Source organism: Dendropsophus ebraccatus, chromosome 6, assembly GCF_027789765.1.
Source record: "Dendropsophus ebraccatus isolate aDenEbr1 chromosome 6, aDenEbr1.pat, whole genome shotgun sequence".
Classification (NCBI taxonomy): Eukaryota; Metazoa; Chordata; class Amphibia; order Anura; family Hylidae; genus Dendropsophus; species Dendropsophus ebraccatus.
Window position 1 is genome coordinate 8,306,442 of NC_091459.1, and position 14,842 is coordinate 8,321,283.

Here is a 14,842-nt window from a genome sequence, read left to right on the forward strand (position 1 = left end):
TGTGGCTGATCACAGGTGAGGGACAGGTCTGAGCCGGTGATCACGGATGAGCCAGTTCCACCCGGTGTGTGCGGTTACTAATCCCCCGGAGATGCTATCTGCCCGTCACCACATCAGGCGTCTCCACCACTTCAAAGCCGCATCCTCCGGGCTGCTGCGTTATCTGCTCGGAGCTGGAGACTCGCGTCTTTCCTCAGGTGCCGCTATGTAATGTGACCAGGGGAGAGGCTGTCCCCACCTGTGCCCTGATAGCATCTCCCAGCACACATGGGGGTCACCTGGCTGGCAGTGCCGCAAGGAAGGGAGGACTCCTAATGAGAGTGCCAGGGGTCCGGGTGCACTGTGTGACGGGTACAGTCAGGGTCGGGGTGCACTGTGTGACGGGTACAGTCAGGGTCGGGGTGCACTGTGTGACGGGTACAGTTAGGGTCGGGGTACAGTCAGGGTCCGGGTGTAGTCAGAGTCGGGGTACAGTCAGGGTCCCGGTACAGTCAGGGTCGGGGTGCAGTGAGGTTCCGGGTGCAGTCAGGGTCGGGGTACAGTCAGGGTCGGGGTGTAGTCAGGGTCGGGGTGTAGTCAGGGTCCGGGTACAGTCAGGGTCGGGGTACAGTCAGGGTCCGGGTGTAGTCAGAGTCGGGGTGCAGTTAGGGTCCCGGTAAGTCAGGGTCGGGGTGTAGTTAGGGTCCCGGTACAGTCAGGGTCGGGGTGCAGTGAGGTTCCGGGTGCAGTAAGGGTCCGGGTGCAGTCAGGGTCGGGGTACAGTTAGGGTCCCGGTACAGTCAGGGTCGGGGTGCAGTTAGGGTCCCGGTACAGTCAGGGTCGGGGTGCAGTTAGGGTCCCGGTACAGGTAGGGTCGGGGTGCAGTTAGAGTCCCGGTACAGGTAGGGTCGGGGTGCAGTTAGGGTCCCAGTACAGTCAGGGTCGGGGTGCAGTTAGGGTCCCGGTACAGGTAGGGTCGGGGTGCAGTTAGGGTCCCGGTACAGTCAGGGTCGGGGTGTAGTTAGGGTCCCGGTACAGTCAGGGTCGGGGTGCAGTTAGGGTCCCAGTACAGTCAGGGTCGGGGTACAGTTAGGGTCCCGGTACAGTCAGGGTCGGGGTGCAGTTAGGGTCCCGGTACAGTCAGGGTCGGGGTGTAGTTAGGGTCCCGGTACAGTCAGGGTCGGGGTGCAGTTAGGGTCCCAGTACAGTCAGGGTCGGGGTGCAGTTAGGGTCCCGGTACAGGTAGGGTCGGGGTGCAGTTAGGGTCCCGGTACAGTCAGGGTCGGGGTGTAGTTAGGGTCCCGGTACAGTCAGGGTCGGGGTGCAGTTAGGGTCCCAGTACAGTCAGGGTCGGGGTGCAGTTAGGGTCCCGGTACAGGTAGGGTCGGGGTGCAGTTAGGGTCCCGGTACAGTCAGGGTCGGGGTGCAGTTAGGGTCCCGGTACAGTCAGGGTCGGGGTGCAGTTAGGGTCCCGGTACAGTCAGGGTCGGGGTGCAGTTAGGGTCCCGGTACAGGTAGGGTCGGGGTGCACCGTGTGCCGGGTCCGGTCTCCAGGCTGGTGCCTCCACGTTCCCGCTCTCCTCCTTCCCCTTTTATTATAATGAATAAAGCAGATCCCGCGGAGTGCCAGGAGAAGTTAACTCGTCCGAGTCCCGGCATAGAGAGCGGCGCGCTGCCCGGTGCCAGGAGATGGGCAGGATGGGCAGGGAGCCGGGCGGACACCTGAGGCCACGCTGCTCCCGCGCCCCCCGTGACACCAACAAACAAACAGACCGGCGGCGGATCGGTCCGGGAAGGGTTACAGATCCTCCTATCACTGGGTGACGTCACCCGCCCGGCAATATAAATGAATGGGCTGATGATATGAGACTTACAGAAAGAGAAGAGAACAGGAGGAGGAGGGACTACAAGTAACCGGGACTCCTCTGCCACCGGGACTCCTCTGCCACCGGGACTCCTCTGCCACCGGGACACTGCAGGATTCTTACCCCGAGGAGACTGAGACCACTGTTAGGATGCACTGCTGCCATATTGTGGGCTGGGGACTAGTGCTGGCCGTGCTGTGCTGCAGGATAGAGACCAAGCCGGTGATGCAGCCACATCAGAAGGTCAGTGACCACCTGGAGAACCCCCCATGTATCCCAGCCCGTGTATCGCAGCCCATGTATCCCAGCCCGTGTATCGCAGCCCATGTATCCCAGCCCGTGTATCCCTGCCTTTGTGTGCTCTCTCTTTCTTCTTACACATCTGGCTGCCCCTCTGCTTTTTCTTCCAGCCTTCACTTCTGTATCTAATCCTGTATCTAACTTCTCTATACTTATTCAGGATGCAGTGGTTGAGTGACAGGTGGCAGAGGAGAGGGGGCACATGGCTTCCATGCACTGATCCTGGTACAGAAGGTTACTGGTAGAGAGTATTGGTACATAAGGCATTGGTAGAGAGTACTGGTAGAGATGGGCACTGGTAGAGAGTATTGGTACAAAAGGTACTGGTAGAGAGTATTGGTACAGAAGGTACTGGTAGAGAGTATTGGTACAGAAGGTACTGGTAGAGAGTATTGGTACAGAAGGTTACTGGTAGAGAGTATTGGTACAGAAGGTACTGGTAGAGAGTACTGGTAGAGATGGGCACTGGTAGAGAGTATTGGTACAGAAGGTACTGGTAGAGAGTATTGGTACAGAAGGTACTGGTAGAGAGTATTGGTATAGAAGGTTACTGGTAGAGAGTATTGGTACAGAAGGTTACTGGTAGAGAGTATTGGTACAGAAGGTACTGGTAGAGAGTATTGGTAGAGAAGGGCATTGGCAGAGAGTACTGGTAGAAAAAGCACTGGTAAAAGGTCATTGGTAGAGAGGAGCATTGGTAGAGGAGAGCACCGATAAGAGGGCACTGGTAGAGAGTATTGGTAGAGAGCATTAATAGAGAAGAGCATTGGTAGAGAGTACTGGTAGAGAAGGCACTGGTAGAGAGTATTGGTAGAGAAGGTATTGGTAAAGAGTATTGCCAGAGAGCATTGGTAGAGAAGGCACTGGTAGAGAGTATTGCTAGAGAGTATTTGTAGAGAAGGCACTGGAAGAGAGTATTGGTACAGAAGGCACTGGTAGAGAATATTGGTAGAGAAAGTACTGGTAGAGAGTATTGGTAAAGAGCATTGATAGAGAAGAGCATGGGTAGAGAGTACTGGTAGAGAAGGCACTGGTAGAGAGTATTGGTACAGAGCACTGGTAGAGAGTATTGGTAGAGAAAGTACTGGTAGAGAGTATTGGTAGAGAAAGTACTGGTAGAGAGTATTGGTAGAGATGGGCACTGGTAGAGAGTATTGGTAGAGAAGGCACTGGTAGTGAAAGCACTGGTAGAGAGTATTGGTAGAGAGCAGTGATAGAGAAGAGCATGGGTAGAGAGTACTGGTAGAGATGGGCACTGGTAGAGAGTATTGGTAGAGAGCAGTGATAGAGAAGAGCATGGGTAGAGAGTACTGGTAGAGATGGGCACTGGTAGAGAGTACTGGTAGAAGGGCACTGGTTCTTCATGATTCATAGTGGATGATCAGACCTTTATAAAGTCCAGTAGTCAGAGTCCCCATAGCGGCAATCTATCTGGAGCAGAGGGCACACAATGCATGGCTGTAAAAATGGTGATCGGGCTTCTCCAGTGCCAGGTGCCCTGACCTGAACTAACTCCGGGCTCACACACATATACTGGCCCCATTCACACCAATACACTGCTCACACATTGGGCTTCATTAACACCAATACACTGCTCACACATTGGGCTTCATTCACACCAATACACTGCTCACACATTGGGCTTCATTAACACCAATACACTGCTCACACATTGGGCTTCATTCACACCAATACACTGCTCACACATTGGGCTTCATTCACACCAATACACTGCTCGCACATTGGGCTTCATTCACACCAATACACTGCTCACACATTGGGCTTCATTCACACAGGCATATTCTGCTTTTCTTATGACCTTTTCCAGGCTCTGATCCTATACTAGTGATCGATACACAGTCCACACATGGTGCCATAATACCAATAACCCCCTCCCATTACCCTCACCAGGATTATCTATGGGGTCAGGTTGATATCCTCGTAATAGCAGTGGTAGCCGGTCCCATCCATTTTCTGATCACCATTCCATTATTTATCTGTTTTCACGGCCATCTGACTGGGAACGGACTCTAGACGTGACGGGCTGTCAGATAGCTCTCCCATTCCCTCCAATAAGTAGACGGCTGAGGTTTTGAGAATGAATTCCTATGGGCGGCTTTAGTAATTGGTGCAAACTGGGAGACCACCCATTTAGGACAGTGAGCAGCAGCCAAGTCTTCAGAGCGGACTGTGATATTTTATTCCTGAGGACTCCAGGTGTCTGGCCGGGTACCAGGAGATGCTAGGACTGCGGATGGGAACAGATAATAATCCCCTTACTATGACAACATAATGGAAGGATACTAGAAGGTTTTATGATCTCTGCTAGTAGGAGAGGGTCCCAGTAAGCTCTGTCCTTGGGTGGCCTTATATAACCCCATCTATATAACCCCATCTATATAACCCCATCTATATAACCCCATCTATATAACCCCATCTATATAACCCCATCTGTATAACCCCATCTATATAACCCCATCTGTATAACCCCATCTATATAACCCCATCTATATAACCCCATCTATATAACCCCATCTATATAACCCCTTCTATATAACCCCATCTATATAACCCCATCTATATAACCCCATCTATATAACCCCATCTGTATAACCCATCTATATAACCCCATCTATATAACCCCATCTATATAACCCCATCTGTATAACCCATCTATATAACCCCATCTATATAACCCCATCTATATAACCCCATTTATATAACCCCATCTATATAACCCCATCTGTATAACCCCATCTGTATAACCCCATCTATATAACCCCATCTGTATAACCCCATCTGTATAACCCCATCTGTATAACCCCATCTGTATAACCTCATCTATATAACCCCATCTATATAACCCCTTCTATATAACCCCATCTATATAACCCCATCTATATAACCCCATGTATATAACCCATCTATATAACCCCATCTATATAACCCCATCTGTATAACCCATCTATATAACCCCATCTATATAACCCCTTCTATATAACCCCATCTATATAACCCCATCTATATAACCCCATCTGTATAACCCCATGTATATAACCCCATGTATATAACCCCATCTGTATAACCCATCTGTATAACCCATCTATATAACCCCATCTATATAACCCCATCTATATAACCCCATCTATATAACCCCTTCTGTATAACCCATCTATATAACCCCATCTATATAACCCCATCTATATAACCCCATCTGTATAACCCCATCTATATAACCCCTTCTGTATAACCCATCTATATAACCCCATCTATATAACCCCATCTATATAACCCCATCTGTATAACCCCATCTGTATAACCCCATGTATATAACCCATCTATATAACCCCATCTGTATAACCCCATCTGTATAACCCCATCTGTATAACCCCATCTATATAACCCCATCTATATAACCCCATCTATATAACCCCATCTGTATAACCCCTTCTATATAACCCCTTCTATATAACCCCTTCTATATAACCCCTTCTATATAACCCCATCTGTATAACCCCATCTGTATAACCCCATCTGTATAACCCCATCTGTATAACCCCATCTGTATAACCCCATCTGTATAACCCCATCTGTATAACCCCATCTGTATAACCCCATCTGTATAACCCCATCTATATAACCCCATCTGTATAACCCCATCTGTATAACCCCATCTATATAACCCCATCTATATACCCCATCTAACACCATTGTAGACTTCAGACCAGGGATGGGAAACCTTGGCTCTCCCGCTGGACAGTCAAAGCTTTAGTTGTCCATGTATGATGGGAGTTGTAGTTTTGCAACAGCTGGAGAGCCAAGGTGCCCTACGCCAATCTATAATGCACCTGTATCTGTATATACAGCGACCATCAGGCAGCACTGGATACAAGTGCATTTTTCTAAATTATTTCTATTTTCTATGTAGATCAGGGATGGGGAACCTTCGGACCTCCAGCTGTTGCTTCGCTTTGGCCATTCAGACATGATGGGAATTGTAGTTTTGCAACAGCTGAAGGGCGGAAGGTCCCCCATCCCTGGTGTAGATAAACCTGCTTCATTGATGCGGAAACAATGCAGACCTAGGCTAGGTTCACACTATGTAAAAACAACGTCCGTATTTCATAACAGCGGCCGTTGTTGCGCAAACAATAGCGGTTATTTGCCATACGGCCGTTGTTTTACATGGGTGAACATAGCCCTAAACTTACATGGCAAACTCAGCTCTGATAAATAGGTTCATAGACAGCTGACGGAGAAGGCTGGTGCTAAAATAAAATTCAAAAAATAAAATAAAAAAAGACAGAAATGAGTTAAAATACATGTTTCCAATAAAATAGACGTGTCTAGCTCAAACACAATGTAGTTGCCCCTCTGCCTGGGCCCCCCCCCCCCCCCCCATGTCATTGATGAGATCTATAGAACTATGTAGGCGGGCAGAGGCATGTGTTCTTATATATATATATACGTATATATTTATATACACAGAGTCGCAGGGAGATCTCGCTGATATTCCCCAACAAGGCTCCCAAATTAGTTTAGCAGGTGGTCGCCTGACATTATATTTAAATCAAGAGGTCAGTCTGCATGGTAGATGTAATGCCAGGCGTGGAAAAGCGTCTAGAACGTTAACCCTTTCCTCTTCCAGCACTGTGACAATGTATATTACAGGACAATACGTTTTATATTAATATTATTGCATTTTATGTGCAACACGACTACCGGCACGGAATGGGTTACTGAACAGGTGACATAATGCAGTAGCGGCAATCTCCAGCTCAGAGTCCACCACGTAGTCAGCAAAGTCCTACTTGTAGCAATCTAAAATAAAATCCTTTATTGCCCCGTATACCCCTGTTTATAAGCCGCCTCTGTGCCGGACGTGACCGGCTTATCCCATGGGCAGACACCTTGCTGAATGGTACAGACTGGAGAGCAGAATACAGTTCCTGATCTGATCGGGTTATCTCTTCTTCTCCAATTACAGTAACTGATAGGACCAATTGGAAGTCTGTTATCTTGCAGACCAAGTCCGATAGCGCGATGTCAGCGACAGTCATCACATGTAATATCTGACTACATCATCAGGGATAGAGACAGAGTTCCAGACTATACAATGCAGGCGGAGGGAGAAACCCTCTTTCCCAGTACTATATGTACAGTAATATCTCTGCTCTCCAACATAATAGGTTCAGGAAGGCAGTTTGAGAACCGAGCAGTGTCCTCCCATGTAAATGTGTTTAGTTGGTTCCAGCAGCCGCCAATAATTACCTACAGTACCCATATATTACATTGTATAGTGCCCAGTATAATCCCTACAGTACAGAACAGCACTATATACTGTACAGGACTAAATACAACAAAACCAGCAATTATAGTACAGTAGTCACTAACTCCTCACTCATCCTTTACTGTATAGGGCCCCCCCCATCGCAGCATTGTAATGGATGGGAGATGGTGGTGCACTGACTGTACTACTACTGTGCTGTATATGCACTCCAGCAGTCTTATACAGTACAGGATGGGAGATGGTGGTGCACTGCCTGTACTACTACTGTGCTTTATATGCACTGCAGCAGTCTTATACAGTACTGTACAGGATGGGAGATGGCGGTGCACTGCCTGTACTACTACTGTACTGTATATACACTCCAGCAGTCTTATACAGTACAGGATAAGAGATGGTGCACTGACTGTACTACTACTGTGCTGTATATACACTCCAGCAGTCTTATACAGTACAGGATGGGAGATGGTGGTGCACTGCCTGTACTACTACTGTGCTGTATATGCTCTCCAGCAGTCTTATACAGTACTGTACAGGATGGGAGATGGTGGTGCACTGACTGTACTACTACTTAACTGTATATGCACTTCAGCAGTATTATACAGTACAGGATGGGAGATGGTGGTGCACTGCCTGTACTACTACTACTGTACTGTATATGCACTTCAGTAATCTTATACAGTACAGGATGGGAGATGGTGGTGCACTGACTGTACTACTGCGGTGCTGTACATGCACTCCAGCAGTATTATACAGTACAGGATGGGAGATGGCAGTGCACTGCCTGTACTACTACTGTACTGTATATGCACTCCAGCAGTATTATACAGTACAGGATGGGAGATGGTGGTGCACTGACTGTACTACTACTGTGCTGTATATGCACTCCACCAGTCTTATACAGTACAAGATGGGAGATGGTGGGGGTGCACTGCCTGTACTACTACTGTGCTGTATATGCACTGCAGCTGTCTTATACAGTACAGTACAGGATGGGAGATGCTGGTGCACTGACTGTACTACTACTGTGCTGTATATGCACTCCAGCAGTATTATACAGTACAGGATGGGAGATGGTGGTGCACTGCCTGTACTACTACTGTACTGTATATGCACTCCAGCAGTATTATACAGTACAGGATGGGAGATGGCAGTGCACTGACTGTACTACTACTGTGCTGTATATGCACTCCAGCAATTTACTGATTTTTAAAGAAACATCTACAAATTTCCAGTGAGTTTTCCTTGTGAGGCCGCGTTATCTGAGAACACCCTGACTAATGGCCTCCTGTATCCTGTGTCTTTATCTTGCAGTCGCTGCGCGCATTGTTAGGGGAAGAACTTGCCGAATACTTGGCCTCTGGAGAAAGGGGTGAAAGACACATCGACCCCAAGACTCGTGCTCGGCTTCTGAGAGATCTACGTGCAGATACGCGGTCGAGGGCGGCGTGGACAAGGCTGCTCAACGAATATCCCAACACCCGAAAATTCAAAGGCATCAATAAAAAGGGGCTATCGAAGGGCTGTTTTGGCCTCAAACTGGACCGCATCGGAGCCATGAGTGGCCTGGGGTGCTAGAAGTTGGAGCACCATCTTGTGGTGGTCAGTATGAATTACTCTATTGTTCTCCCTTACCCTGATAGTCAGCTACTATTGTAATTTATAGGAAATTCTAGGTGTAATAGAAAGAAAATTACAGACTGGTTCAGAGGGAGAGAGGACCCTGCCCTGAGGACTTACACTCTACATACTGTATACTTTAAGGTTCTCCTATATAGTCTTATGTATTTCTAAAAAAGAAACATGGGCGGAGGTTTATCAAACATGGTGTAAAGTGAAACTGGCTCAGTCGCCCCTAGCAACCAATCAGATTCCCCCTTTCATTCCTCACAGACTCTTTGGAAAATGAAAGGTGGAATCTGATTGGTTGCTAGGGGCAACTGAGCCAGTTTCACCCTTTTTGCAAAAAAAAAAAAAAGGGATGAAAAAAACGGATGTATTTGTCTGCATCCGTTTTTGATAAAAAAAAAAAAGTTTTTGTATACGTAAAAAAAAACCTTATGCATATTGATCCGTTTCTTTTAAATGGAAGTCAATGGAAAAACGGATTAAAAAATGGATGCACACAAATACATCCGTTTATCCATCTGTTTTTTTTTCATCCGTTTTTTGTAAAAACATAGTGGGAATTTAGCCTTAGGGCCCTATTCCATCGGATGATTATCGTTTAGATTATTATTAAATCATTTGACTCTAAACGATAATCGTTTGGTTGAAATGCAGTTAACGATTAACGACCGAAATCATTGATCGCTTTATAAGACCTGGACCTATTTTTATCGTTGCTCGTTCGCAAAACAGTAACGATTATCGTTCTATGGAAATGAGTGAACGTTTTCAGGTCTTTCACAATAGCGGTCGTTTGAGATCGTTAATCGTTAACGATTATGCGAACGATAATCGTCCGGTGGAATAGGGCCCTTAGGCTATTTTCACACACTCAGTATTTTTGCTCAGTATTTTGCCACCAAAATCAGAAGTGGATTAAAAACACAGAAAGTCTATGTTCACACACTGCTGAAATTGAGTGGATGGCCGTCATTTAATAGCAAATAACGGCTGTTATTTCAAAACAACAGCCATTGTTTTAAAATAACAGTAATTATTTGTTATTAAATGACGGCCATCCACTCAATTTCAGCAGTGTGTGAACATAGACTTTCTGTGTTTTTAATCCACTTCTGATTTTGGTGGCAAAATACTGAGCAAAAATACTGTGTGTAGGAACATGGCCTTACCCAGCTGTGTATCAGTATTGACAAGCTAGACTCTTGAGCATTGTACGGTCACTTGTATCCAATCCATCACATTAGTAGCGTGATATCAGACACTGGTTATTTAGTCGTATTCGGTATTTGCCTATTCACATTCACCCTTGAATTCCAGCCCCTTTATTCAGTACTAGAGATTGAACTGGTTCCTCGCAGATTATTCACAGTAATTGCAGACCCTTATCCTACATAACAAATTATACAGCTTCATTCTCGGAAATTGTCTTTCAAAAGAAGAAAACACCGAAGAAGCTAAAATACAACAAATAATGGTAGGCGTTAAGACAGGAAGGCAAGATTGCACATGAATGTGTCTGTGTTTGTTCTCTACAACCACAAACAGCAGGCTGACATCAATCACAAATCGCACAGTATCTTAAAGGTTTTTTTTTTTTACACAAGAAAGACCTTAATTAGATAAGAAATAATAAGAGAAGCTAATGGGCTCACGCCCACACCCTCCTCTTCTGATCCTAAAGTCTACATATGTACGAGACTCCTCTTGGCCAGTCACAATGCACAGAAGGTTCTGGACTTTTGCTCCTTCCACTGCATGAAGGAGCATTACATGCATAACGTGCAATCTCCGCTCCCTATTTAGTGTATTCACTCTTTATTATAACATATTCAAATAGAGTGTACTGTGGGTATTACACTCAAACATAACTTTTGATATGTTGCTGCCCATGGTGAGACTAACAACTCCTTCCATACTTGTTATTATCTATTCAGTCTCCTTCCTCCAGTTCTCAGCTGCTGCTTTCTGCTGAAGACACAGAAATCTGTGTGTGAGCCTCTTTCTCTGTCTTCTCCTCCTCCCTCCCTTCTGGGACAGCTGATGTAAACAAGTCCCTGGGAGGCTTTCTCTGCAACATTGTATTTTCTTTGTAATGCTGAGATGGTGAATCTTAGTGAGTTCATTAGCAACTTGACCTCAGAATACAAGCTACAATGCTGCAGATAAAGCCAGTCAGTAACTTGTTTACATCAGCTGTCTCAGAGGGGAGGGAGAGGAGAGGGAGACAGAGAGAAAGGCTCACACACAGATTTTTGTGTTTCAAGCCGAAAACAGCAGCTGAGAACTGGGGAAAGGAGACTGAATAGATAATAACAAGTATGGAAGGAATTGTTAGTCTCACCATGGGCAGCAACATATCAAAAGTTATGTTTGAGTGAAATACCCCTTTAAGCGTTCCATTATTATGTATTACAGTTCTAGATACTGTTCTGGCAGTTATACAGGAAAGCATAAAACAGATGTATGTGGTATATTTCCTATGAGAACACTTCATTGGCTTCAGTTTCACAGTGACAATATTTACGATGCTAAGACAGCCCTGTGTACTTATCACATTGTTCTTACGCTGTGTGATAACTCTCCTGAATTATCCTGAGATGCCATACAGTATAGATAAGCTATGAGATCATACTTAAAGGGAATGTCATCAGAAAATGACTTACTGTAAAAGTAATGTTTTTATGTTAAACATATTTTGAAAGAATTTTTGGTGAAATTTAGTTTTTAATATATATATATAATATACATATATATATATATATATATATATATATATATATATATATATATATATATATACCGTGTTTCCCCGATAGTAAGACACCCCCGAAAGTAAGACATAGTTGGACTTTCGGGGGCTGGGCTAAAGTAAGACATACCCCGAATGTAAGACATAGTACATAGGGCGGTATTTTTGTACTTTTATGTCCCTGCGCCCGTCCTGTCAGAGGCTCGCACGCGCGCGCACACACACACACGCGCGGCCCGGCACGAGCGCTGCACGTCATGTGCAGGGACGCCGGTATTGGTGCGGGAGCTGAAGGAGCAGCAGGGCCCAGGTGACTGCCCGCACCGCCCCCGTCTGGTCCAAGCGACCTTCCCCCCACCCCCCGTGCGCGCACCTGTCCGCCCTCTCTGAGGCCCCGTCCTGCCGCACCGTCCATGCGCCCACCACCCGTCCGGTCCGGCGTCCCTGCTCACTGAGGGGAGTACAGGACAGCCGCCCTCACGTGCTGCTGCTCCTCCAGCTCTGACATGGCCGCCTCCCTGCACACACAGGACAACGTGTGACAGCTGACCTGTCATCTCATCCCCTCAGTAACAGTACAGGATAGGAGGAATAATGGGCTGCAGCAGGCGGGATAACTTATAGCTGTGTGTGTTATCCTGCCAGCTGCAGCACATCCATTCCTCCTATGTTACAGTCCTGCACTGTTACTGAGGGGACTACAGTCATACACCCCTGTCCGCCCCCCTATACAGTCATACACCCCTGTTTCCCCCCCCTATACAGTCATACACCCCTGTCCGCCCCCCTATACAGTCATACACCCCTGTCTCCCCCCCCTATACAGTCATACACCCCTGTCCAATATAAGACATACCCCAAAAGTAAGACATAGTGGGACTTTTGGGAGTAAAAAGAACGTAAGACACTGTCTTACTTTCGGGGAAACACGGTATATATATATAGTTATAAAATAATACTGATCTTGTAGTTTTCATTCTCACCACTGGGGCCAAAACTAAGCTGAGGCTTCCTGTTGTGTCTGTGGAGATAAGAGGAGGCTGATGTAAAGTGATCTGTACAGCATCGCAGCGTCATGTGACACCAGTAGACAGAGGAGACAATAGCAGCTCCCTGTGGAGTGACCTCTTCACAGGTCACAGAGCGCGCTCAGTAATGTTTCACATTCATCCCAAGGGGACAGACTCGGTCTATTGTCGTCTATGTCCATGAGTCTTGCTGTAAAGCATGTCACTAAATGCTGTTAAAAACAGCTCAGCCAAGATGGCCGCCCCCATAACAATGTACAAAAAGTGAAGTAAAAAAAAAAAAATTGCAGTCAGAAAATAGAAACCGATTAGAATTAAAGAACAAGTTTTACTATCTGACTCTAATCAGTAAATAAAATGTAGGTGACACATTCCCTTTAAGTGTGCAATCTATGTTGGTTGATTGCAGTGTTTCCATAGCTGAGAGCCATATTGTCCTTTAGTAACAGTGATGTAAATGTGAAAGCGCTGCGGTCCATCGGACCCGTTCTGCACAGTAGGTTCGGGCTTTGCCTGTGTACAGAAATGTTCAGCCTGTGGGAGGAACACGGTGACAACTCGAGGAAAATGAATGATTTGAGGCCAGAGCTGCGCTTCCCAGGCTTCTGGCACTGAATATCCTGGGGCTGTGTTATTAATAACCAGGATCATAATTCCATCTGCATTTTCCATGTGCTGTTACAAGCCTCGAAGTGCTGTATGAGAGAAGTCAGAAAGCTGGCCTGCCGTACGCTCGTAACATCAACGCCATCATCCAAACTCTCCTTCTCTCTTTCCAGGCTCCTGACATCGACAACGGTTTGCTGATCACTGGTCATTATCCTGTCTTAGTGTAGACGCCCAGCTGAGAATCTGACGTTTTCCAGAAGATTCTATGGTGAACGGACAGGCCGGTACGATGGGACGTAGGACCTGCTGTTACCACATCTCTCATCATTTTGTTGCCGGCGCACATGAGAGCCATTAACGTGCGTTTTTGTATACCTATGTGTAATGAGGGCCGCCTAGATGTTTACATATCAGTGTTCAGACACGTGCTTCACCTTATAGGTGGCCAAGCAGACTGTCCTGGGTGTTCTTAACCCTGTAGAGTGACAAGGCTCCGTAAGTGCAAAAACCATTCCTAATCCATGGACTGTCAACGTGTGAGCCTCAAGGAACCTTCTCCAGGTTACCACTAAACCACCCTATGCCTGACTTTCAATTTTTAACCCTTGACGGCTCATCTTGAGCTGCTGTTTGCGCTGTAACGAAGCACCGGAGTTCAGTTACCAACCCGCCACGTCCACAATAATGACCTGCCTCTAGCCGAGAGGTCCGTAATGCTTGTCCAGTAATAGGGTATGACTGCAGTGCTTTCTGGGACAAAGGTCGGTCTCGAAACCTTAGTAGCTGCTTGACTATTTCTCCTCCTTTCTGTTAGTCTTACGCTGATCTTATGGCCAAGTAAATAAGCTCCAATGCTACAAAACAACACGGACATTTTGTGTTTTTACTTTTAGACGTCTAGCGTTGTTACGGGACTGCGCGTAACTATAGGAAAACAGGGAATTTACTATGTTCTTTAGGATTTCTCCCAGATCTGGGATACCTAATCGGTAGAGGTTCCGGCCAACGTGTACGATACTTGATAACGATACTAGCATGATGTGTGACTTTGCAGAAACGGTCTGCGAGAGTGCTATGAGTTTAGACAGGAGTCCTTGTACATCTCAGCTTTTCATATATTACGAAATGTATCCGACAAATATAACTTTTTTTTTTTGGTTATTATCAGAACCTGACACTGAGGGCTTGTTATCTCTACAATGATATAGTTAGTTGCATGATTAAGTATTCCGAGAAACGGACAAATTCAGTTCATCTGTATGCAGTGGGTTTCACTGAAGTTGACCGACCAGACAGAGCACACATAAAGTCTTCACTTACCCCACCACTCTCATTGGGAGCTTTGTCAGGGAGAACCAATCCAGCAGTGCAAGGATAAGGTCTCCTGGGGTACTCA

General features: G+C 46.4%; 1 protein-coding gene across 1 annotated transcript; it reads left to right on the forward strand.

Moving 5' to 3' along the window:
* Positions 1 to 1,728: 1,728 nt before the first annotated feature.
* NPPC (natriuretic peptide C) lies at positions 1,729 to 14,309 on the forward strand. The gene is made up of 3 exons (XM_069973401.1): positions 1,729 to 2,087; positions 8,746 to 9,033; positions 13,617 to 14,309. The coding sequence occupies exons 1-2, from the start codon at positions 1,995 to 1,997 to the stop codon at positions 9,007 to 9,009; spliced, it is 357 nt and encodes a 118-aa protein (XP_069829502.1). The 5' UTR covers positions 1,729 to 1,994; the 3' UTR covers positions 9,010 to 9,033; positions 13,617 to 14,309.
* The last annotated feature ends 533 nt before the right edge of the window (positions 14,310 to 14,842 follow it).

Bases quoted from the DNA above. Each gene is read 5' to 3' on its own strand.
- NPPC (XM_069973401.1), top strand. From the start codon at position 1,995: ATGCACTGCTGCCATATTGTGGGCTGGGGACTAGTGCTGGCCGTGCTG. The intron at 2,088-8,745 runs GTCAGTGACCAC...TTTATCTTGCAG, and splicing joins TGATGCAGCCACATCAGAAG to TCGCTGCGCGCATTGTTAGG.